General features: G+C 45.6%; 1 protein-coding gene across 2 annotated transcripts in view; it reads right to left on the bottom strand.

Moving 5' to 3' along the window:
* PDCD11 (programmed cell death 11) overlaps window positions 1–26,328 on the bottom strand; it is a 46,174-nt gene that overhangs the window by 4,537 nt on the left and 15,309 nt on the right. For both annotated transcript variants that reach the window (XM_045878744.2, XM_045878745.2), the window contains exons 9-30: window positions 25,073–25,279; window positions 24,309–24,433; window positions 24,065–24,125; window positions 23,275–23,421; window positions 21,468–21,719; window positions 20,752–20,886; window positions 20,025–20,219; window positions 18,757–18,927; window positions 17,534–17,753; window positions 16,423–16,572; window positions 15,884–15,999; window positions 13,439–13,980; window positions 12,503–12,565; window positions 7,892–8,000; window positions 6,235–6,324; window positions 5,926–6,028; window positions 5,308–5,485; window positions 2,523–2,579; window positions 1,887–2,009; window positions 1,149–1,271; window positions 441–744; window positions 102–218 (exon numbers count right to left, since the gene is read on the bottom strand). In XM_045878744.2, coding sequence (XP_045734700.1) covers window positions 102–218; window positions 441–744; window positions 1,149–1,271; window positions 1,887–2,009; window positions 2,523–2,579; window positions 5,308–5,485; window positions 5,926–6,028; window positions 6,235–6,324; window positions 7,892–8,000; window positions 12,503–12,565; window positions 13,439–13,980; window positions 15,884–15,999; window positions 16,423–16,572; window positions 17,534–17,753; window positions 18,757–18,927; window positions 20,025–20,219; window positions 20,752–20,886; window positions 21,468–21,719; window positions 23,275–23,421; window positions 24,065–24,125; window positions 24,309–24,433; window positions 25,073–25,279 — 3,588 coding nt within the window. The remainder of the gene's footprint in view (window positions 1–101; window positions 219–440; window positions 745–1,148; window positions 1,272–1,886; window positions 2,010–2,522; window positions 2,580–5,307; window positions 5,486–5,925; window positions 6,029–6,234; window positions 6,325–7,891; window positions 8,001–12,502; window positions 12,566–13,438; window positions 13,981–15,883; window positions 16,000–16,422; window positions 16,573–17,533; window positions 17,754–18,756; window positions 18,928–20,024; window positions 20,220–20,751; window positions 20,887–21,467; window positions 21,720–23,274; window positions 23,422–24,064; window positions 24,126–24,308; window positions 24,434–25,072; window positions 25,280–26,328) is intronic.

Raw genomic sequence — 26,328 nt, 5'->3', positions numbered from 1 at the left:
ACCTTAGGCAAAGAAAGAAGACTGCCCAGCTCTTAGACAGGAGACCAAGGACTTCCCTCCCCAGAGCAGCGTCTCTGCCCCCAGCCAGTGCTGTCCCTCACCTTGGGCAACACACTCATCTCTTCTACCTCGTCTTCCCCTTCCCGATAATATACTTCAACACCACTGTCGTCCTCCTCTGACGGAGCAGCTTTCTTCTGCTTCTTGTCCACTCTCTCCTGAGGTTCCAAGGGGGAAAGATGGCGAGCCGTCCTCCTGGCCCCAGAGAACCTGCTGGCAGCCCAGGGCAATGCCCTCCCTCTGCCCCTCCCGGCGCCACCCAGCACCTGGCTCCAAACTCACACTGCTCTCAGTCCAAGAGAAAGCCACTCGGTCGGCTGGCTGGCTTTGAAGTGTGCTCCTTTTCAGGCGAGGGAGGCCATCCTCCCCAAGGGACGTACCTGTTCGCTTGCAGACTCCCGGCGCCGCCGCTTGCCCTGCTTCTTTGCTTGCGGTTTCTGGGGCTCACTCTTCTCCTTGCCAGGCAGCTGCACCTCCTCCTGCCCCTCCTGGTTCCTCTTCCCTTTCCTTTTCTGATTCTTCTTCTCCTTCTCTTCTTCTCCTTTGCACTCTTTCTCTTCTGCCTCCACTTCCCTCTCCTCTTGCTTTAGAAGCGGCAGCCCTAGGGAGGCAGGAAACACGTCCGGCTTCCCGGTGTCACCGGGGAGGAACGACAGCTCTACCAGGTTCTTTTGGTGGTTCAGGCTACAACAGGGAGGGAGAACAATGAGGACAACAAGCACAGCAAACAGCCCAGGCCTTCCTCTCCTGATCAGCCCAGTTTTCTGGGCCCGGCACCCCCTACCTTGCAATCCATTCAGTATCCTTCAAAACAACCTGCACATTTTACCACGCTGAATAGTAAAATACAGGGGGCAGCTGCGATGTCCCCCTACTCTGTCCCCAATAAGTACCTATGTACAGAAAAGTCTCCACATCAGCTTTTAGGAGCGGAGGCTGGGACTGAGGTAGAAGGCTCCAAACAAAGGGGCTTTGTTCATCTGAACACTGCACCAACACCACCCAAGCCGTTATGTCTAGTTTACCTCTGAATCTCCTCCCAGTGCTCCCAGGGAAAAGAGGGAGTGCAGGGCAGGGGAGACACCTACCTCAGGACCTTGGCTGTGAGCAGCTTCCCTTCTGGGAGGTATCTGTTGTAAAGGGCTTTCTTGGATGGACTGTACTGGGAGACATGCAGATATCGGGCCAAACCCACAACGGAGGGGCCAAGACTGACAGGAGAGAGACAAGGGTCCTGTGGTCATAAATACAACAACAGAGTCCCAGCCTAGCCTAGCGCCTCCACTTTCCCAAGGACCCAAGTTGTGACAAGGATTTAGGACAGACAGAAGTTCCCGGCACTCAAAAGGTTAAAGAAAGCTTTGTAAACTAGAAACAATTATCAGGCATCATGAAGATCTGACTGAAGGGCGTCTCCCACCCCACACCAGAGCACCGCAACGCATCACTCGCAATGGCTGGGGAGGATGAAAACGACGAAGCCGTGGCCGAGAAGGCCGTGCTGCCTGCTGGATGTGAACGTTACGTGGTTTCACAGAACATTTATGAATCACCATTAAACACTAAATCAAAGAAAATCCAAATGTATTTAAAATTGAAATTGGATATGCCATGCTTTTTGTCCAAAACACCAATAAGAATAATTTAAAACTTTTTTTAAAGTATAAAACATCTCAGAATTTTAAAAAACTGATGCGAACTCAGACTCCCTTTCCTTCATATCCTCTTTGGAGAAGGTGACTGAGGAAAGCCACAGACCTGAGGACCAGAACAGGCCCGGAGCGGGGGGCCCTCACGTCTGGCCCACCAAGCACCACCTCACTCACCCAAAGAGCACGCCATGCGGCTGGACAGACTTCACATAGCCCCTCAGGAGTTGCCCTTCCTGAATGTCCTGGATGGAGTTAATCTCAGGATCGGTTATTTTGCTCTTCGTCTCTGGGTTTGTCCTAAAGGAATAAAAGGCTTATGTACATGTACCCCAACCCTCCTTTCCCACTCTCACCCGTGACACATTTGTGATAATCAAACTCTACATGTAAGAATACAACTCTGGACCCGTCCATAGTCAGAGCCCAGACCTACTCTTTCCTGAAGTCCTGTCAGGACTTGGCCTCAAAAACATCCATTTCTAACCATGGAACAGGCTAACTTCAGGCCAATTACTTCATGATACATGCCACGAACTACGGAACCCTAGGGGTTGGACCATCTTCCCTCACCGGGGTCACTGCATGGTCGTCTTGAACACCACATGCAGATGTCTGAACCTTGCCCTGGGCAACAAGAGTTTGAGCAGACAGGTTCTTCTAGCAATGTGAATGCCTGCAGCTTTTCTGGACAAAGACAGAGCAGGGTAGAAAGTGCACAAGCAGAGAAGAAAAGTGGGAAGCCCAAAGTTCTGTGTCAGGTCCACGGAGCCTCTCCTCCGTGCCCTTCTTGTCCCCACCACAGACTCTCACCTGGACGATCGCAGTGACAGAGTCAATACGTGGCCTGTAGTAGACAGGACGTAACACCTGGAATGAGAGCAAGAAAAGGAGATGCTGACTTTTCAGCATCCCAGGAGACAGCAGAGGGCCTCAGCTTCCTCCCCACAAGGCTTCCTCCCCACAAGGCTGACCAACAAGTAAGAGTGAGGGGACGGGACACCTGGGCTCTTCTTCTTTATTCTGTTGAGAATGTGCTGAGGGACTCTGGACAAGTCACCTCTCTGGGCCTCAGTTTACTTGCCTGTCACTACCTATTCTTACCCAAGAAAGGTATTGGGAGAAGAAAATGAAAGGAGACATGGATTCCTCGGGAAGACACACAGAGCCATACGGGTACTCAGAGATGACACCAGCCTAATGTCAGATCCCAGCAGTGTGCAAACTCAGCCACTAACCACCGGAAACTGTGACCAGGGAATGACCTAGGTCCTAGCGCAGGCTCACGGCAGCAGATCAGAGGAAACAGATCATTGAGGCCTGAGCAGGGGAGGCTTCCAGGAGGGAAAGCAGGGTTTACTCTTTGGTTAGGTTTCCAAACTTTTTTCATCAAAACCAGCACTTAGCAACCCAAAGTCACAATTTCAAAGTATAGAATCTTAGCAGTGGAAAGAATCTCGGCAATAGTCCAAATTTTTCCCAAGACAGGCACCTGCCCCTAAAGCAGGAAGGACCTTAGGGATCATCTACTTTTAGGCAATTAATTTATTATCCATATTAGATAGATATCACAACTGAATACGACTCACAGATATGGCTACAATAAAATATACTTAAAATAAATATTTTGGGGTGCCTGGGTGGCTTAGTCGGTTAAACATCTGCCTTCAGCTGGGATCAGCTGGGATCAAGTCCTGCATTGGGCTCCATGCTCAGTGGGGAATCTGCTTCTCCCTCTGCCTGCCACTCCCCCTGCTTGTGTGCATGGGCACTCTCTCTCTCTCTGTCAAATAAATAAAATCTTTAAAAAATAAAATAGGAGCGACTGGGTGGCTCAGTCGTTAAGCATCTGCCTTCGGCTCAGGTCATGATCCCAGGGTCCTGGGATCGAGCCCCACATCGGGCTCCCTGCTCTGCCAGGAGCCTGCTTCTCCTTCTCCCTCTGCCTGCACACACTCTCTCTCTATGTCAGATAAATAAATAAAATCTTTAAAAAAAAATTAAATAAAATAAAAATTTTGCTAAAAGCCACAACCACATTTTTAAAGCTCAAGAGACAAAGCAGAGATAATCCTGGATTTCTCAGATGTGTTCCTTTTCTTCTCCCAGGCCCTGGATATCTCTGTGCTGTTTAGCTCTGATAAGTGGTTGTGAATTTATTAGGCAGATGCTGGTGGCTGGGACACCAGAGGTGGGAAAGAGCATTACAACTTCCCTGCCTGTCTCCTCAAGGCTTCCCACTCTACTGTTAGCCAACCTGGATTCTCAGCCAACCTGGATTCTCAGACGTCTGCACGGTATCAGGCTGAAGCCTGCCTCTTCAATGCTAATTTATTCACCCTAGAAAATGACTTTAAAACTCTGAACCAGGGGCACATGGGTGGCTCAGCTGGTTTCAGCTCACGTTGTGATGTCAGGCTCTGCACTCAGCGGGGAGTCTCCTTCTCGCCTTCTGCCCCTCTCCCCACTCATGCTCCCTCTAAGATAAATCATCTTTAAAAGTCAAAAACAAAAACAAAACTCTGAACCAGGCTCATTTTAGTGCATATAAAATAGTTCATAACACCCCCCCCAACTACAAAGGTCTCTTTTTGCAGAAATCACCTATAGATCAATTTTTTTTTAATTAAAAAGATGAATGGTTCAGTAGAAAAATGAGCAAGCAAAGCACAGAACAAATGTAAAGAGCCAATAAAGAGGGAAAATGACCAGTAAGAGAAATGCAAATTAAAATGAGAGATCGGGGCACCTGGGTGGCTCAGTCAGTTAAACGACTGCCTTCAGCTCAGGTCATGATCCCGGGGTCCTGGGCTTGAGTCCCATAACGGGCTCCCTGCTCGGCGGGGAGTCTGCTTCTCCCTCTGACCCTCCCCCCTCTCATGCTCTCTCTCTCTCATTCTCTCTCTCTCAAATAAAATCTTTAAAAATACAATAAAAGGAGAGATCAATTTTTGCCTGTTTAATAGCTTAGATTAAAAATTAAGAATACCCACTGTTGGCAGGGGTGTGAGAAACAGTCATATTTATGACAGGAACATAAATCGGCATGATCATTTTGGAGGGCACTTTGGCAAAATGTGTGATGTCGTTTGGCCCATCACTTTTAGTTCTGGGAATATATTTCACGGATACACTTGCACTCATGTCCAAACACATGCACAAGGATATTCACTTCACTATTATTGTCCATCAACAGAGCTTTTAGATAATGACAAAAAAAAAAAAAAAAAAACGGAACACCAAAAAAAATGTTAAAAATAAGGTAAAAGAACAAGGTAGATTTAGATATACTAGCCCAGGAAAAAAAAAAGTCCATGATAAACTGCTATGAGAAAAAAAGCAAGCTGCAGGATATATAAAATGAAATTCTATTATTACATTAAAAACATTATACCTCCATGTGTGTAAAAGTCTTGAAAGATAGAAACCAAGGTATATAATGGTGAAAAGTGGTGGAGAAAGAGAGGAGCAACAGAACTTTTCTTTTTTTCATACAATTTTTTTCTGGTACAAAATCACATATCACATATATTTTTTTTAAAAAAGAAATCTACCCACGTAGAGCTAAAGAGGAACAAAACAAACCAACTAGGCCTACCTGACAACCTTCTGGGGGATGAAGTCTTCTAAGGGCGTCTCTGTGTAGGAGTCACTCACGTGAAATACGCTGACTCTTCCGATCTTCCCAAAGGGGAAGGAGACAGTCAGCCCCTCCTTAGGAGTCACCTTCACCACTCGGCCCATGGCCACTTCCCCCTTCTCAAGCTTGTGAGGACCTGGTAGGCAGGAGAATGAACCTGATTCAGGGAAGGGCAAATGAAGAAAGAAGCTGGAACACTGGCCAAGCACAGGCTGGGGAGTCAGAGGCTGCCCAAACTTGGGGATGCCCAGGTTAAGGGGAGCAGAATGATCATGAACACCCATGTTACCATGCCATGTAGTCAGGAAATCTCAGGGCCATGTGATGGACACCCCTTCTGAGAGACTTGTGAAAACCAACTGTGTCAGAAAAGGCGGCTCAGACAGTAGCAGAGTGACACAAGCCAGAGAACAAAGCCCCAAGAGAAAAAATGGTCCCGGAAGGCACAAACCACACTAGGCTTTCTGAGGACTCCAATACCTGAGGCATCCTTGAACCTGGGCACTACCTGATGACTCTTTCCTGCTCCTTTCTACCCTCTCCCTTCCCTGACCAGGCAGCATTTCTTCACCACACCTATAAGTGAGAGACACAAGAAGGCCTTGGAAGAATCTGGGCCAACCACAGTAGCCTTCAGGGCCTGGCCAATCCGGAACTTCTTATCTGGATGTTTCAGAACCTGGAAGGACAAGAAAATTCCTTTAACATTTGAAGAAAGGTCTGGCATTTACCCAAAACTCGCATTTAAGTCTCTATACCAAGTATGTCCCAAACTAATCCCAGAATAAGTACATAGTTCTCTTGTACCCACTGCAAACACACCAGACACTGATTTCAGACTCTGAGTTCAGAGATCTTCTCTCCAGGGATCTCAAGCATACTGACCTTGAAGCTGAGAGAAGTGAGCAACAAGGGAATCCTGCCCCGGATGTCTGGAGCAATCTCCACCTCAAGCCATTTCTTAACCACATTGTACTGGAGAAAAAAATAGGAGGAGAAATGGAATGGGATGGATATAAACATCTCCTTTTCCCTTCATTAAAACAGAAGACTTTCCTAAAAATCACAGGGTTGAAGAGGCCCTAATCCTACATTTTTCCAAGGGACAGGAATCCAGCCCCTACATCCCACTGCCCCTGCCCAATCTCCACTTCTCACAGACTTCACTCAGAGTCTAGCTCAGAGCCTTTGCTGAGCTAGCTAACCATGCACCCCTCCTGGTGCCTCAGCTGATCAGGAGGCAAAAATGACCTCAGAGGTGTCCTCAAGTAGCAAGAACAATCCCACTGACCTCTGCAGACTCCTCCAAGCTCAGCTCTGCCCAATGATGGTTAATTATCTCCAGGGCTCAACATCTGATTTCTAAATCAATTTAGATTTTGATCCTTCACTGTTTACAGTGTCCTGCCCTAAATACAGAGCCCTAGTTTTCAAAGTGCATTCAACAAAACACTTATCAAGCAGCCACTACATACGTGGCAACCTAGTGATAAATAAAAGCCAAACCCTACCTTCAAGATTACAGTCTACAAAGAGTAAGTCAAACAAGTATGCAAATAACCAGAGCAGTAGAAATACAATATGCTATGGGAATATATAGGAGAATTAGGAATATGGAGTGGGGGGAATATCTGTGCTGGGCCTTAAAGGGTTGTAGGAATAGAGGGTACTCTGAGCACAGAAATAAAAAAGGGAAAAAGAGGAGGTTTTCAGGCTGACTGGTACACAAGGTATATGAGGTCAGATTATGAAGAGCCTTAAATACCATCCTACGGCACTGGGGGCTTATGAACCCCACCAAGAGACAACAGGTAACTAAAGGGCATCAGTGACAAGCTCAGCCAAATGCTTATGGAAGAAAAATCTGGCAGCAGTGAAGAGGAGCTAGCCCTCAAGGTCAAGCCCAATCCAACTTTCTCTCTGATATATTCCAACCGGTAGTTTTTACTGATCTCTTCCCTTTCTTGAATGCCTGTTCCACTTGAGGCTAGAACACATAATCTGGCACCCAGGTATGTATTGCTCTGCATTGCACCTGAACTTTATGAAAGACAAGAATCCTTTGTGGATTCTGCGCCTGGGTAGCTCAGTCGTTAAGCGTCTGCCTTCGGCTCAGGTCATGATCCCAGCCAGGGTCCTGGGATCGAGCCTCGTGTCCAGCTCCCTGCTTGGCAGGAAGCCTGCTTCTCCCTCTCCCACTCCCCCTGCTTGTGCTCCTGCTCTCGCTATCTCTGTCAAATAAATAAATAATAAAAAAAAAAAGACAAGAATCCAGAATCCAATAGCACATTTACTTTAAATCTTGCTCTCTATTTTCCTTTCCCTTTCGTTTAATTAATCTATAAACATGTTGAACTGTGAGTTGCTTGCTAATTGTTTCGTGAGCCATAATTTTAGCTCCTCAATTAGGCTTCTGGTCTCCCACAAACCAGCACGGTAGCAAACAGACTCAAATGCTTAGTGCTAATGGCCTTTGTCTCCAGCTGCTCCCCTTTTTTCTGAAAGAAGGATGGCATCACACTGCAGGGTGTGCACTACTCACCTTCTTCAAGAAGCAAACCAAAGTCTGTCCAGCCTGGTACTGTTTAATCTTCTCCAAGGGGCTAACAGAGTGAGTGTTGAGAGCAGTGCGGCCATCCTTCTCCAGCTCACTGTTCGCAGAAAAGCAACGGAAAGAGTATGCCAACTTCTGCATAAGGCTTCTAGCTTGAAACCGTCTCCCCCACGCGGCCATGGATTGACTGTACACCCCTCGTTCATGCACACCTCCCACACGCCCATTTCTCTCCCCCAAGGGGAATGTTCATAATACCTACATGAGAGCTAATCTCTTCCTTTTCATTCACCTAGGTATGAACAAGCTATAAAGTAGGTAGGTAGCTTACAATCTTTACAAATTTAGGAAACAAAATTGTTTTACTTCTTTCGTAATACTTTAGCTATTGCAGAACCTTCCCAAATAGTCTCTCAGTGAATGTGACAACAACAATCACATGTGAATGAGGCAGGGCAGATATTATTAAACTCATTTTATGCTATTGAACCAGGAGTTGAAGTCAGGGCTCTGACTTCAAAAATCCAGGGCTCTGTCCCCTATGCTACCTTGCCATTATTACTTTCTTTTCCTGCTCACAAAAGCAACAAGGGGATGTGGCTTGTGGTTACCACAAAGCACTTCAAAGAAATCACAGAACTCCCAGCCCAGCTTACCAATTGAAGTAATTTCTAAAACAAAACCAAACTCAACAATAAAATGGTACAAGTAATGCTGGTAGACTGTCACATATAATAGCAAGCACTGGTGAATATAGAAAAATGGAAACCTTCATATACGAGTAAAGTTAAAAATGCATGTACCTTACAACCCGGTAATTCCACCCTACAGAAATCCAGAAGCACAGTGGAACAAGTTCAAAGATGTTCACTGTGGCATTATTTATAAAAGAGAAAAACTAGAAACAACCTTAAACGTCCTCCATCAGTTGGAGAACATAAGAGTTGGGCACATTCATTAAGATGAATTACTGTTTTAACTACAGGCACAAAAGCAGATCTCAAAAACAAAATTTTGAGTGAAAAAAACAAGCTGCAAAATATTAAGTACAGCATGCCATTTATGTAAAGTTTGAAAACCACACAAAAAAATTTTGTAGACATACATGTGTGTATATAAATATATATGTATGTATATATAAGTGAAGTATGAAAGAGCTGGATATGTATCAAATGAATAACAGGTAATTCATCCTCTGAGGGTGGAGAGAGAAGCCTAGGGAAGGGAACATCTGTAAAATGTTATTTCTTAACACACACACACACACACAGAACATCTATGTGCCTGGCACTGAAATAGATAATTTATACACAGTATCTATCATGCTTATACAGTGGTATAAAAAAAAGCTTATTCACTCAATAGCTGACATTGGAATGCCTCTGTTACAGGCTAAACTGTGCCCACCCCCACCTCCAAGTTTATATGTTGACAGGCTAACCCTCAGTATCTCAGAATGTGACCGCATTTGAGATCGGGAATTTAAACGGGTGATTAACTTAAAATGAGAATGTTAGGGTGGGCCATTATCCAGTTATGGATTATTATTATTGTCATTATTTTATTAGGGTTAGCCTATAACACAACAACAAAACCCAATTAAAAACCAGGACTTGAAGAGACATTTATCCAAAGAACATATAAAAATGACCAACAAGCAGAGAGCCTGGGTGGCTCAGCCAGTTACGCGTCCGACTGTTGGGGCGCCTGGGTGGCTCAAACCGCTGGGCGTCTGCCTGTGGCTCGGGTCATGATCCCAGGGTCCTGGAATCAAGTCCCACATCGGGCTCCCTGCTGAGCGGGGAGCCTGCTTCTCCCTCTCCCTCTGCCTGCCGTTCCCCCTGCTTGTGCTCTCTGTCAAATAAAAAATTAAAAAAAAAAAAAAAAAAGCGTCTGACTCTTGATTTTGGCTCAGGTCATGATCTCAAGGTCATGAGATCGAGCCCCAAGTCGGGGTCTGGTGCTGGGCATAGAGCCTGCTTAAGATTCTCTCTCTTGGGGCGCCTAAGCCTGCTTCTCCCTCTCCCACTCCCACTCCCCCTGCTTGTGTTCCCTCTCTCGCTCTCTGTCAAATAAACAAATAAAATCTTTAAAAAAAAAAAAAGATTCTCTCTCTCCCTCTCTCTACCCCTCCCTACTCTCTTAAAAAAAAAATGACCAACAAGCATAGGACAAGGTGCTTCACATCACTAACCATCAGGAAAATACACATCAACACCACAGTGAGATATCTCACCTCACAGCTCTAAGGATGGCCATTAACAAACACACAATACAAGCGTTGGTGGATATGTGGAAAAAAGGGAACCCTTCCTTGCACACTGTTGGCAGAACTATAGGATGGTATAGCCACTACGGAAAACAGTATGGAAGTTCCTCAAAAAATTAAAAACCACCATACCATCCAACACTCCCACCTCTGGGTATATATCCAAAAGAACTAAAAATAGAATCTCAAAGAGATATTTGTACGCCCATGTTGACTGCAGTGTTATTCACAATAGCCAAGAAGATGTGGAAGCAACCTAAATGTTCATGGATGGATGAAGAAAATGTGGTCTATACATACATGGAATATCATACAGCCTTTAAAAAGAAGGAAAATCCTGCTACATGCTACTATGTGGATGAACCTTCAGAATGTTGTGCTGAGTGAAGTTAGCCAGTCAGAAGGACTGTCCATGACTCCATTTACACGAGTTATCTAAAGTAATCAAACAGAAAAAGAAACAGTAAAGAAACAGAAAGTAGAATGGTGGTTGCCAGAGGTGGGGGGTAGGAAGAAATGGAGAGTTGTTCTATGGGTAAAGAGTTTCAGCCATGCAAGATGAAAAAGTTCTGGAGATCTGTGCACACAGTTAACACTGTGATGCCTACTTAAAAACTGTTAAGAGGGTAAATTTATGTTTTGTATTTTTACCACAATAAAACAAAAAAGCAAAAAAAGGGAAGAGATTAGAACACAGATCTACACAGAGAACACCACATGAAGACACCCTAAGACAGCCATCTGCAAGCCAAGAAGGGAGGACTCAGAAGAACCAACCTTCGTTAACTGAACGTGTCTACCCTTAGCTTGAATAAACTACTTGACCCCCAACTCTTAATTAAACAAGGCATCACACCTCAGGTGAAGATCTGGCGAACTCAAACAACTAATACGGTGCTCTCTCTGTTTTCACTACAAAGACTGGAGGGGGACATGATCAAAATCTACAAAACTAAGGAAACCACACAGTAAACAAATAGGAATGTGTGCATCCACCAAATCTCATTATTCTGGAACTAAAGGGCTTACTCTGAAGTTCCAAGAATGTGGTTAGCATCTCAAACTCAATATTCCAGGAATATATGCCCATCTCAGATCCAAGTCTTCCCAGAAATATTCCTCTTCTATTCTGATACCTTCAGGACAATGACCAAACCTTACTCCCTGATGTAATACTACTCAGCCATAAAAAGGAATGAGATCTTGCCATTTGTGAGAACATGGAAGGATCTAGAGAGTATTACACTAAATAAGAGAAAAACAAATACATGATTTCACTTATATGTGGAATCTAAAAAACAAAACAAATAAACAAAAAAAAGTAGAAATAGACCTATAAATGCAGAGAACTGATGGCTGCCAGAGAGGAAATGGGTGGCAAGATGCGCAAAATGGGTGAAGGGGAGTGGGAGATATAACCTTCCAGTTATGGAATTAATAAGTCACAGGGATGAGAGATACAGCACAGGAGATATAGTAAATGGTACGATACGAGCATTTATTACAGATGGTCGCCACAAATGTGGTGAGCACAGCATAAAGTATAGATTTGTCCAATCACTATGCTGTACACCTGAAACTGATGTAACATTGTATATCAACTATAATTAAAAACAAGCAAACAAAAAACCTTACCCCCTAAAAGTTACTTCAGAGGCCCTTCCATTATATCCCTCTGCACTTGAGACTTACACCCTGGATGGACCCCACAGCTGACTCTGAAGAGCCATTCTCTCGGTCATGTGTATCTAGCTTCATTCATTGATGACCTATTAACTTCAAGAGGCTGGTTTTTTAAAGGAGGAAGCAGAAATAGGCCCATGGATCAAAATGCTTCAGATCCTCTGAAAAAAAAAGATCCCAGACAAACTGGATCCAACATTAAATGAAACTAGTTTTCCTCCACACAGAATCCCTCACTGAACACCCCTCTATAAAATCCACTAGAACATGAGCTAAAATTCCAGTCAACAAGGAGTAGTCTCTACACTCAAAGAATGGGTATTCTTGGCTACATGTTGTTTATTTTTGGAATTACTGAGTTCTAGAAAATTGAATTGAGAGCAAAAATGTGCCTTTTTTTAACATGCTGACAAACAGAACTGCAACCAGCCTTTTAAACCCTAAATACAGCTTTTACATTAAGTTTCATATAATCCCTCTAACTAGCCCTATCAGAGCCAAATATCCTTACTAGAGAAATAAGACAACTGGGACAGACAGAGGCAAAATAAGTCACAACACTGGCAGAATCTAGGCTGGAACTCAGGTTCCTGACTCCAAAGCCCCACACTCTTTCCATGAGACCATGCTGCTGGGGTTCCCCTTACCTTGGCCGGACACTCAGCTCCGGAATGGTTCGAATAAATCTAGGATGACTTATTGGAAGAAACCTGGAGAAAAAAATTAGGTCAAACCATTTCTCTTATTCTCGGTACCACCATAATCTGGAGATCAGTCTTTCTCTCTAGTCCCAGGAAACCAAGCTTAAAAGCCACTTGCTGTGCTGCCATCCCACCCACTGGTGACGTGTCAGGCCTGAGGGCTTCCTCTCATTCTCTGCAGTAAATGTTGGGGAGCTGGCTCATCTGACCTTTCAGTATTGTCTTATTAAACCCTGAGTAGTATTTTCCTTACGGACTACATTCTCCAACTCTTTCACTCTGAAAGTAGGGAAACTGAGGTCTAGAGAGAGCAGTTACTGAAATCAATATGCAAATTATAAACTATGAATTATTTTGCTTTTCTTATTACAGCAAGGATTTCTGCTACAATAATAATAGTGCAAGTAGATTTAAAGAAAAGGAGGATGAGTACAGTATGTAGTGGAGAATGGATTATAATAACCTCTGATGTATACTGAGCAATAACTATGTCAGGCAACCTGCTAGGCACATTGGGTACCAGATGTTCTCTCAAGTCTGCAAAAATGGTACTAACCACCCGTACTCCCATTTTACAAATTAGGAAAATAAAACTCAGAGTTAAGTAACTACTTAAGTCATGGTCACCCAATTTTAAGTGGCAAATCTGGAATGCAAACCCAGGTCTCTCTTCTTTAAACTAATGCCCTTAAACACTACACCATGTGCCTTTTTTTTTTAAGGGGAAAAAGACAAAAGGATTCTTTCGGTAAACATTTCTGCTAATTAGAAGAAAATCTGATTTGTGCACAACTTTTTCAAGCCTGCTTTAGTGCCCATTCCTTCTCCCACAATTACAATAATCTCCCCTCAGAACCAGCCCATCTCCCAAAGCCTCCATACTTGAAGGTCTTCATGTCGCGACCACCAATCACTCGGGCAGTGACTGTCTTCCCAACTTTCAGCTTGGCAGTAGGAGATGTGCCCTCTGGAACTTCATCTAGAATGTGGGAGGCGTGAATACAGCCAATGATGCCATCTTCCAGGGTTACAACCACATGGGTGGGCTTAATGGACTTGACAGTGCCCGTGACCATGTCCCCAATGGACAGGGTGTGCTTCTTTATAGCCCCCACAACCAGAGCTGGATCTGCTTCCTCGTCCTCATCGACTGTCTCAGAGTCCTTCCGGGTCTGTCTCACAGTCCTCTTAGCAGCTGGCCCCTCAACAGCCAAAAGAAAACCAGTCACTCCTGGTTCTGTGGTCTTGAGGGTTAGGGAGACACCCTGTCCCACCTGCAACTTCTCTGAGTCAAAGCGGAAGGTGTCATTGAGGTGAGATGTCAGGGAGAAAGCTGCCAGGTGGCCAGTCTCTACCAAGGAGGCGACAGCAAAGGACTCCTCCAAGTGTTGCACAATCGCCTGGTACTCGCTGCCTTTCTTCAGCTGGAAAACAGAAAACCCACCATCCCCACTTCTTACAGGGCACAAGTGCTCAGTCATCACCCACTGGGCAGAGCGGGGCTGGGGAAGCCCCTGAGTCCAGGGGGCCCAGGGCTAGTATGAGTTGTAACAAACTAGCCTTCACTCCCTCCACCTAGCTTCCCCGCTTCCCCTCCTGTTACTGAGGTGACCTGACTAAACTCAAGGCACCACATCAGAAGCCCTGGGACTTAGCTTTTGTTTTGAATTCAAATTCCTAGGATCCTATCCTAGAATTAGCGAAATCGGAATTTTAAAGTTACTGAGGTGATTCTGAGCATAGCCGGCTAGCCCCGACTCTTGTAGTTCTGCAGCGCCCCACCTGATTTATTCACCCGTTCAACCACTCATCAGAGTCATTACTGAGAGCTCAATGTATGCAAAGCATTTAGCCCACCTTTCCTCAAAGTCCAACCTGTACTCATACCCTTATATACGCACCAGCTTCACTTGGATATATGGAATATGAACCTGCTAGAAAACTCAGTGAGGGGTTAACACTATTTCTATTTCTCTTTGTTTCCCCAGGTCTTAAAATTATAGGCAATCAGACATGAGGAATTATACCTATGTAATCCTCTCCACCATACCCTACACAGTTAGATGCTTAATAAGTACTTTATTTATTTATTAACTTGTTTGTTTATTTATTTTTAAGTGGAGCCTAACATGGGGCTTGAACTCACGACCCTGAGATAGAGACCTGAGCTGGGATCAAGAGTTGGGATGCTTAACTGAATGAGCCACCCAGGTGCCCCCTTAATAAGTACTTGAAATGAGGACCAAATATACACATCATCCAGAGAAAAATACTACAAATGTTGAGAATCCCCTTGAACCCATTCTTCTCTCACACAAAAGTGTACAGGAGTGAATGTGGATGAGCAGCCTGGAGGTCAGAACTATGCACAGACATGTTTTGTTTGGGTTATGTGTCTTAAAAAAGTTTCCAACATTTCCCACATTTATTTCAAATAAAAATCAAATTCTGCCTTCTCTTAAAAATCAGATTCAGCAGAGCTACCCTACGACCCAGCAATTGCACTACTGGGTATTTACCCCAAAGATATAAATGTAGTGATCCGAAAGGGTACGTGCACCCCAATGTTTATGGCAGCAATGTCCACAATAGCCAAACTATGCAAAGAGCCAAGATGTCCACAGATGAACGGATAAAGAAGATGTGGTATATACATACAATGCAATATTATGCAGCCATCAAAAAAACCAAAATATGCTAAGCGAAATAAATCAATCAGAGAAAGACAAGTATCATATAATCTCACTGATATGAGGAATTCTTAATCTCAGGAAATAAACTGAGGGTTGTCGGGAGTAGTGGGGGGTGGGAGGGATGGGGTGGCTGGGTGATAGACACTGGGGAGGGTATGTACTATGGTGAGCAATGTGAATTGTATAAGACCGATGAATCACAGACCTGTACCTCTGAAACAAATAATAAGTTGTATGTTAAAAAAAAAAAAGATAGTAGGAAGGGAAAAATGAAGGGGTGGGGGGATCAGATTCAGCAACATCAGACGCTGATGTTCCCACCTGGCAATAAGTAGATGGAACTGACTCGTCTCTGCCCCTTTGTGGGCTGACCATGCCCACTTCATTCATTTACATTATCTACTTGGCCCTGAAGACAGGGGGACCACATAATTTAACACCGGCACCAGAGTGCAAATCAGTGCTATTAATAACCACACCAAGACAAGGGGTATAGGAACAACCCACACCAATCCAGGCAGACGATCATCTCATCCACAGGCATTTGCATTAAAACCCCCAAGCAAAGTGTGTGGGGCTGAAGAGGTGGGTAATGCCTTTGAAACCATGGGAATGGAAGTCATCGCCAGCTTACCTTTTTAGCTTTTCTATTCACCAAGTCATGGCAAAGGGAAACATGTACCTCCAACTTCAACATATCAACATTTAAGATGACAACCTTCTTTTTCTGCCCAGGTTCCACCTCTTGCCCTGCAGTGCAGAACCAAACACAGCATGGTCGCCCTCATGGAGCAGGGAAGGAAGCATCTCTCCAAGAGCCCTGCAAGCCCTTGGGCACAGAAAAGGAAAGAGGACATCCGTCCTGGGACGATATGGGCGAGGAAAACCAAAAGTCTAGCTCCCATAATTCAAGTGCAGGTGTGCCTTAATTTATGCAACCTGATATACAAAAATCTAGATTTACCCAATTATAACAACAGAAGGATTCACACTTAAACCTTCTTTAGCATGCTGTCAGTTGTCTTGATTTACATCGATACAAGACAGGGATGCCAAAATTTTCTACTGAATCAGGTCCTCTACACTATGTATTTGGGAATTCTGTATCCGAAAGGGAAAAATGGGCAAAGAATTTCCCCCACGAACCATGAGGGGCAAGACAGAAGTGCTCACCTGCCCGATGATATCTGCTGGCCCTCAGGACCAGGCCAGGCACAGGGCCCTCACTGAACACCACAGAGCCATCCTCCAACACCTCCTGCACCTCTAGGTCAAGGACCATCCCAGGGGTCATCTCAGCCAACGTCTGGATCAACACAGAGTCTGCCAGAGACCCAAAGGAAATAGGGATTAACAAGCAGAAACAATACTCACCGTTCTTTTCCTTTGGCAATGTGCTGCCCCATGGAGGACAGCAGAGCGCTGGGCATTGTGAAGGGAAGATCACTTTTGGTAGAAATATGCGACACCATGAACACTCCTATTGAAGTGAGAGAGATCTGCACCTCTTGCTAATCCTCCCTGGCCAGAATTCATGAAAGTAGCCAACAAATACCACAAACACACACTTTCCTTCGCTTTTTGAATTTTCATTGCTTCGGTTTGAAATCTACCTTCTCAAGCTTCTTATTTCCAAATCCCATCAGGGTTCCAACAATCCTACCTGATGGTTCAAAACTTCAGAAATCAACACAATAACCCCTCACAGTCTTCTAGCAGGTGCTTGCTCCATTCTATCATCCACCAGATATTTGTTGAATAAGAGAACAGTGAAGAGGTAAGTGGATTCACAACAAATGCAAACCTGAGGACACAGAACTAAGGGAAATTTTGATTTTGGTCTGGGAGGGAACACAAAGGGGACCTCTGGGATGCTGGTAATGATCTTTATCTGAATCTGGGGACTAGTTAAACAAGGGTGTTCATTTTATAAACATTTACTGAATTGTACCTTAAATGCCTTATTCCGTTTATACAGGTTATACGCCCATTAAAAAGGGGGGGGTTAGCGCCTGGTGGCTCAGTCGGTTAAGCATGTGACTCTCAATTTTGGCTCAGATCATGATCTCAGGGCTGTGGGATCAAGCTGAGCACGGAGCCTGCTTGAGATTCGCACTCTCTCTGCCCCTCCCACTCGTGTGCTCTCTCTGCCTCTCTCTCTCAAATAAATAATCTTTTAAGTTTATCAAAATTGTTTGAGCCCAACAACTCATCGGAACAGACAGGCATAACTTACGACACACTCCCCACCCCCGACCCTCAGCCTCCACCCCCATGTCCCCACCTCGGTTGCTCATGAGGCTGCGTACACCCTGCCGCTCTTCCAGGCACTGGCTCAGGAGGAGGAGGCTGGTGGTAGCCACGTCCCCCAGACAGCAGTCCGACAGCCGCAGCGACAGCAGCATGCGCTGCTTCTCCTCGTCCACGGTGGTCACCTTTGCAACCACCGTCTGCCCCTCGACAAAGTGGTCACTTGTGGAAGTCACAAACTTGTCACTCATGATCTAAAGAGTGGGCAGAAAGTAAACACAGGAAGTCTCTATCAAGACAACTCACTCCATGCCCCCAGAAAAGGATGTGTGGAGGAAGGGGTGGGGAGAAATGGAAGCCAGGGAAGTCCCCCAGTAGAGCACAGCTCTACTCCCCTTCCAGAAAAAAACACAAGACCTTGGCTGTCCAACCCAGCCTTCTAGAGGGCACCCAGCCTAGGCAGCACATCACTGGCAAGCCAGAGGGACACCAAGCTGTCCACGTCTCTAACACCCAGCGGTAACCCTCTGCCCTGCACTATGCATGTTTCTGCAGCCTTCCCCTCTTCTCCCATTGTTAAAATTGTTCTGGCAGGGGATGCAAATGAGAGCCGCCCAAGGAAACATCAGGGGACAAACCTATGGAAGGGAAGAAATATTTATGAATAAACTACAGGCCACTTGCTCTCCCACCGTACTACAATGACTTCGCTAAGACTCCTCCCGACTCTGGGTCTCAGTTTAGTCAGCAGACATGAGGGGTTCAACGATGGGGTCATGAAGATTTTTTGCAGTCTGAAAAGTTTATGACTTCAGTGACATTGTGGTAGAGGGGATCCTTGCAAGGGTATTCTGGTACCATGATGCCTCAAAAACGCCAGGAGGTTGCAAAACCTATACTCAGCAGCTCAGGAAAATTAACTTCCACGTCTATACATGCTGAGAGTCTAAGTTTACTATCCCCACACTGGAGACTAAAATCTTCACAGCCCCTGCCCAGCTACCCAATGCTGTACTGTGAAGTAAAGATGCCCCTTCTTCCAGGACACAGCCCTGGGCCAGGACACATGGCTGGGCAAGAATCTCAGCCCCATTCCCCTCAGCCAGGTGCCTTTTTGCCTTGCCCCTGAAAATCTTTTCATTGATTTTCACCAGATACCAGATACAAGGGATTAAGGTATCCTGCTCCTTCCCACCCTCAGGTTCCATGACCCTAATATCTCTCCTCCAAGGCTCTTGTGCATGGAGCTGAACTTACAGCTTTGGGGGCCAGTCCACTAAGACCTGACGGGAACTGGACGAACACACCGTAGTCCTTGATGCTCTTCACAAAACCGATGAGCAGCATCCCAGGATGGATTTCTGCGAAGCTCTTAGGATCCTGGCCACCCTCCACAGTGGACACCAAAGCTGGCTTCCTACAAAGGAGCTAATGGCACTTCATCAAGGAATGTTCCAGAAAGGGCAGATTAAATATCCATCTCTCCATCTCCTTCTTCCACTCTACACACTCAGCTGCTACAATGATTCTCTCAGCATGCACACTAGCAGCATTAGCATCACCTGGAATTTGTTAGAAATGCAAACTCCTAGGGCGCCTGGGTGGCTCAGTCGTTAAGCGTCTGCCTTCGGCTCAGGTCATGATCCCAGGGTCCTGGGATCGAGTCCCACATCGGGCTCCCTGATTGGCAGGAAGCCTGCTTCTCCCTCTCCCACTCCCCCTGCTTGTGTTCCTGCTCTCGCTATTTCTCTCTCTGTCAAATAAATAAAATCTTCAAAAAAAAAAAAAAATGCAAACTCCTAAGCACTGTCCCAGACCTAAAGAATTATAAACTCTGGGGTGGGGCCCAGCAAGCTGTGTAAACAAGGCCTCCAGGTGATTCTGACACACACTCAAGTTTAAGAACCAGTGTTTTTCCTTTCCCTATTAATTCATCCCCAGATAACTGAAGAGGACCAAAAAGAGACTGGTTCATCCCTGCGGTTTGGCAGCTGGACCATGGTCGGTCCACAATCTTCACACTAACCAACTCTATCCCACCTCCTCTGTCTTCACTCTACGGAGATTTTATTTTACATTCTGTGAGAAAGAGGCAGTTTTCTCCTTCGAAGTGTGCACACCAAGACCAAAGGGAAACTTGGAGCCCCATGGGGGTAGGGGGGCGGTTGGGAAGGATGACAACAGCTACCTATTAATTGTTCCAGCTCAAGGACTAAGCACTGTCTGAGAAGGCAAGATGTGCTACTGGAAATATCCCGCTGGACCTGGCAGGCCACTCTGCCCCCTCTCCAACATCCTGGACTCCCACTCTGCCCTGACCAGCATCTGCTGGTAGGACTTCAATCCTCTTACTTTCCACTAGGGGAAGACAGGGAAAGTACAGTCTGGTCACCAGTTTGGTTTTATGGGGTTATTTCTGAAGTCAAATAACTGACTTTTTTCCATGGAGTTTCCACTTAAGAGCAGAGCCTGACCCAGAGTCTTCCCCCAGGTCCCACGGCTCACCAGATACCAGTAAAGGATACGACACGTCCCTCACTCTGGCTCAGACAAAGTACTCTGTGAAGGGCGTCACCAGCCTGGAGCCAGTGATACAACAGAGGGCCATTGGCAACGTGGTCCGACAGATGAGGTGTGGGGAGGAAAGCAGGGATGTTGTGGGGCAGGACAGCCACCTCCAGCCCATCTTTGGTCTTCTCTAAAACCTTCACATCCACCAACTACTCAGGAAGAGAAAGACAAAAAATTGTACTTGTCTTGAGCAGACAGCAACCACATCTGGCTCAGGCTAAGATCAGAGGTATCGAGTCCCAGCATCACTGAGGGGTCAAGATCAGAGAAGGAGCTTTCTTCCAAACCCCACACAACTGCCCCCAAAGACCCGGCAGGCACTCACGCACACACACATCAGGACCCATTTGCGTGCTCACGTCACTCCTCTCCCAAGTCCCTCCACTGAGTCCCAGGGGAAAGACAGTCTTGCAGGCTGGTCCTAGAGACCAGAGAGGAAAGAGGACAGCATATACTGCTGAACAGCCATGCGAGAATGGTGCTTTCCTTTCCTGGACAGCTTCCATTTGCTCTGACACACAGAAAGAACCCTCTTTCAAGACCCTCAATTCTCTCTAGCCCCAGAACCTTACCTAGCTACTTTGATCTTTCCCTCCACGGGTCCCAGGGCCCCACGTGTCAGTGGCACCCCACTTTCTGCCACTGTCAACTAAAATAGCTTGTCTGGAGAAGTCCAGGTACCTGTCCAAGACTAACAGTCCTTCTTTTCTTCTGACTGTGTCCCGGAGGCTCTTTCTTTCGATCACCCAACAGCTTGAAGGACAAAAGCATCCTCTCTTTGGATGGCTCACAGTTCAGCACCACAACCTTCACCACCTAGTGAGAAACCACACTGGCCTGGCTAACTCTTCCCTGCAGGCCAGTCAGGCCCCAGAGAGAGCTGCCCTCCACGAGCACTGCAGAGGGAGATGCACCTAGACCTGGGATCAGATCAGGAGGCAGCGGAAAGCAATGTACTGAAAGATACGCAGAATCCCCCTATGTCAGCCTTTTGCATGAAAGGAAAACATGAGTAAGTTTTTGGTACAACCCCAAGCTTTCAAAACTTACTTTTCCTAGATAGACCCAGACTCACTAGTTTTACGGCACTGCCACCTTGTGGTGACAGTGACCTGAGAACAACTTCTGATGTGAGGAACACGAGCATGTTTGTTGTAGGTAAAGACTAATTCATTTCTTCCAGGTTGTGGGGCTGAGGTCCCTTAGTGTGCCAGCTTCTGCTGAACCCCCTTGAGGGTTTCTCTTGGTTCTGTTCCACATCTCTCCACCTCGCTGGCTCAAACCCACTGCCCTATATGCACGGTCCTTATCCCTTAAAAAGTAGTCCTCCCACTACTCTGTCAAATCCGTGTTCATGGGGTCACCAAGGACATGGGTCTGTCCCAGGAAAGGGTTACCTGGCCAGCATAAAAGACCCTCTCTGGGTCAGGGACATACTCGGCACTGAGCTCATGCTTAGGCACCAGTCCCTGCACATCATTGTAGAACTTCACAATGCAGCCATAGTCCTTGACCCTGAGGATGAAGCCATGTGTCTGCAGACCAGGCTTGGCATCGGCATAGCAGGTAATGGCAGGCAGATTAGACTCAATTAGGGTTTTCTTCAGGGTCATCATCAGCTTTTTGGCTTCAGGATCACAAAGCAAAACCTAGGGGAAGGATAACGGTTGTCATCAAGTTACCCATTATCAAGAAAGCCACTGGACTGGTCTCTGCGACCTCTGAACCCAAAGGCCAGGGTCCATCCCTAAGAACCTATCTCTTTCCCTCTGAGAATAATCTCAGCCGTAGATCCTCCCTGTTCCCTGCTGGATGACAATCTGGGGAGTAGTCACCTATTTCAAAAGTACTTCTTCCTGTACGTTTGTTCCCTCCTGGGCCTGCATCAACACTCACCATGTCCCTGCACCTCCACAGAGTCCTGTGTCAGTTACTTCACCACTGCCTCAGCTCCTCCCAGACCATGTGCATCTCGTGTAATAGAATGAACAACCGAGCCAATTTACCACCTCGGTACTATTGCGTATTAGCTATTAACTAAGACTGAGGGCGCCTGGGTGGCTCAGTTGGTTAAGCGTCTGCCTTCGGCTCAGGTCATGATCCCAGGGTCCTGGGATGGAGGCCCACATCGGGCTCCCTGCTCGGCAAGGAGCCTGCTCCTCCCCCTCCCTCTGCTTCTCCCCCTGCTCATGCTCTATCTCTGTGTCTCGAATAAAAAAAAAAAAAAAAAAAATACATTTTAACTAAGATTGAGAGATCCAACCATCTCTCATCCCTCAGGTCATCTACCATCTCTCATCCCTCAGGTCATCTCCTTGAGGGCAGAGAAATTCCTTTATTTTTAACTTCCTGACTCTAGTACTATAAAATTTTGCACCAATGGGTGAGATCAGTATCTTTCTTGACTCAATAATAAAATAAAATGAAAAGAAGAAAATCTAACATTGTGAGTGCCTGCACACACCAGGCCTTGTATTAAGCACTGTGTATCACATTTAATCTTCACAACTCTGTGAAGCTTCTCTTGGGATTCAAAACTTTGTTATAAACCACTCAAGTTTTGGCAGCTTAGTCTTATATTTCTGTGCCTGACACAGCCCTTGCTCCTCTTTAAATCCTTTCCAGTTCAAGGACCACCTCTGCCAGAAATCTAGAAGACATTATTGTCATATAGACCTGAATGTGAAAACTGGTTCTGCCATGTATTAGCTGTGTGACTTTGGGCAAGCTGTGTGACTTCACTATCCTAAGCTTTAATTTCCCCACCTGCAAAATGAGGGTAACAGTACTTACTTTATGGGGTCGTTTTAAGGATTAAATGACATAATGCATGTCATGGGCCTAGGATAGCAACTGGCACAAAATACATGTTACACGGTGGTCGCTACTGATACCACCAATGATTCTTGCTGGCCCAGCCCACCCTCGCCTCCCCTTTGAGATATGACCATAGCATAGAGCCTGCACTAAACTATGTGACAAAAGGTCACACAGTGGCCTGCTCTCTTCACGTATGAATATTTTAACTCTCAATTATATCACACAACTCTCAAGGGCAGAGACCCAGTTTTCTCTTCTCAATGCCAGACACATACCATAGATGTTATATGGTCATTCTATGGAAAAAGGCAGAAACTTCAGCTGAGAAGCACTGCTCTCTTCCCATCTGGCTTAAACCCCAACGAGACCCTTCCGGAGGCTCACCCGGCACTTGACCTCATTCCCAATGTGGTACTTCTTCTCTGGATTCTTCATCAGGATGTCGGCCAGGTGCATGGGAGGTATCAAGCCCTTGATTTGCTCGCCCACCTTCACCAGCATCCCATATGGCTTTATGGTCAGCACTGTGCCCTAGGGAATCCCAAGAAAAGATGCCATCATACCTCAAGAATGGCTTTTTTCCTCCACCTCTTACAACAAAACAGGTCACATCTCTCTTTTGAAGCCCAGTTTCCCAGGCTAACTGCCTGTTATTCCAGATGTCATGGGGTAAAGCACACACCCCACACTGATTTGAATGCAGTCTGGTTTGTTTACGGGAAACTGCACATCTTTTTGTGGAAGCATGTTCTATCTACCTCACAAGCACGTTCTCTGAAGGTGACTGTCTCCTAAGGAACAAACTCTACATATAAAGGAGATCTGCTCAACTGGGGCTAAATGGTTGGACACGAAAGGCAACTGTAAGTGACCTCTTACTAACATCCCAGGAGTTCAATTATCATAGAACTAACTTTTGCCCAAATCTAATAAACACCATCAAATCCCAGGATTTACAAACTACTGACTCTGTGTATTTGGGTGATGCTATTAAGACCTTATCTTGCAATTAATTACGTTACCCAAGAGAAGAAAAAGAAACTCCCATTAAGAGGCAGAGGTAAGGAACGTGACTTTAAATGTGTTCAGTGAGAACTAATGAGCGGCCAGTTAACTAGCGAACTAAAGAATGTCTGAAGGTGAAAGAGTATCTAATTATATGCTTGAGTCTTACCTTTACCAATGCCCCAGGTTTGATGTCATGATATCTAAGGTACTGAGCTTCAATAATGGACCTAGAACAAAAAGAAAATACAAGATTAAATAAGCCAGGGCAGAGGCTACCTAAAATTCAGGGCTCCCAAAATCATGCTGGCAAGAAAGAAAACCCTCACCGAGTCAGGCCAGGAGAAACTGTGACCATACATCCCTAGAGAAGCACACTTCTATAGTCCCACATGTGTCAATAACAGACTTACGTCCTCAGAGAGAGCAAGGCCAGCTCATCCATTTGGCTGTAATCGATGATTCTACACTTGTGAGTGTTCCCCGGCTTGAAGGCCTCAGCATTGAAGATGTTCTTAGAATCGGAGAGATGGCTGAGCTACAAAATACCAAGTGATTAAGGGCAAGCCAGACACAGTAAATCTGAGGCAATCAGACATGAAAGCACACTGACACATTTATCACCTACCATAAAAACACTACTAATCGCCTGTTAAAAAATTCCTCTAACTAAAACATTGCTCTTTACAGTCATAGAATATAAGGTCAGAGAAAGTCTAGATCATGGGTCTGTAAACTATAGCTCATGAGTCAGTGCCTATTTTTGCAAATAAAAGTTTTTACTAGAACACAGCCATACCCCTTCATTTACGTACATTCTATGGCCGCTTTCTGACTACAACAACAGAGCTGAGTAGTTAGGTCAGAGATCGTATGGCCCGCAAACCTGAAATATTTACTATGTGGCCCTTTAAAACCCTTTGCCAAGCTCTGGTGTAGATCTTAATTCATTCTTGTACCTACCATCGACCAGGGATCAAAGTAAGTCAAATTAATCCTAAAGAATTCTAATAGAACAGATAGACATTGGTCTAACCCCTCTGCAGAGTCTGCCACACTTGGGGATATTCAAAAATAGGAAACTAATACAAGGGATGTAAAAAACAGAAAAGGACCCATGTGTCCCCAAAGTCCTTCTAGTGATAAGATCCTGATGAAACAAAGAGCGCCTCCTCACCCGGGCATAGGCCAGCGCCCCATCCTTCAGCCTGAAGGTGGCCCCGGCCTTGCTGAAAAAGCTCTGGACAGGAACCTCATCCAGCACAGCTCCCAGGTGCTGGCAAGAGAGCCGAGTGAGTGAGCGCCCTGGCTGCAGGAAGACGGGACGCAGGCTCAGCCGCACAGCCCTGGTCCGAGGATGGACAGAGAGAACACAGGCCCTTACCTAGACAAGGGAAAGAGAATCATGAGCAGGAGGAGGCACACAGAAGATAAGGCCCTCAGAGCTGACTTTTGGAGGTCAAGACTCCACATGTGCTGCCCAGGTTATGGATGTAAGTAGTAATATCAGCTTGTGCAATCAAGGAGCATGTGGAAAATTCAAACAAAATGCCCCAGAGGAACTGTGTCTGACTAAAACAATGCTTACTCAAGGCCAGGAAAACATACCAGGGTCCCCTCAACACCATGAGGCTAATAACGCATACACAACAGAAGCCACGTACCGGCATCACTAGATCAGAGGCCTGTCTGAAACACACCAGAAACAGCCTGCCCTGATCACAAGGTTACAGCAGGTAAAACATCTGCACTTTGTACACAAATACGATTGTATCGCTTCTCGGCTTTTTGGCTAAGATCAAGTGTAGTACACAAATATGATTGTAAGGAGAAAAAGTTACTAGAAAAAAGTTCACCAAACAGTTAATATTATCACTAAGTGCTGGGAAAGCTTGTTTAGCTAAAAAACATGTCTCTATAGACTCCAATAGAATATATTACTGTTAAAAACAAAAAAAAGAAAAAAATCATTTTAGGATTCCTTTTAAAACTCTGAATAACATATATTGGGACTTTCTTCCCAAATATTCACGATCACTGCAGAAAACTTGGGTATTTAGATAAGTGAAGAAAAATCAGCCACAGTCCATCATTATTAACACTTGACTGTGTATAATGTTCCAATATTTTTTTTTTAATTTTTTTTTAAGATTTTATTTATTTGCGAGAGAGAGAATGAGAGACAGAGAGCATGAGAGGGAGGCGGGTCAGAGGGAGAAGCAGACTCCCTGCTGAGCAGGGAGCCTGATGCGGGACTCGATCCCGGGACTCCGGGATCATGACCTGAGCCGAAGGCAGTTGCTTAACCAACTGAGCCACCCAGGCGCCCCTATAATGTTCCAATATTTTAACCAGGTGTACCATTAAAAAATTTTTTAGGGCCGCCTTGGTGGCTCAATCAGCTAAGCATGTGCCTTCAGCTCGGGTCATGAT

This window comes from Mirounga angustirostris, unplaced genomic scaffold (genome assembly GCF_029215605.1).
Source record: "Mirounga angustirostris isolate CCGP_5_RB_7025 unplaced genomic scaffold, mMirAng1.0.hap1 SCAF_6, whole genome shotgun sequence".
Classification (NCBI taxonomy): Eukaryota; Metazoa; Chordata; class Mammalia; order Carnivora; family Phocidae; genus Mirounga; species Mirounga angustirostris.
The sequence above is the reverse complement of the archived record's forward strand: the minus strand, read 5'-3'. Positions and strand labels throughout refer to the sequence as shown.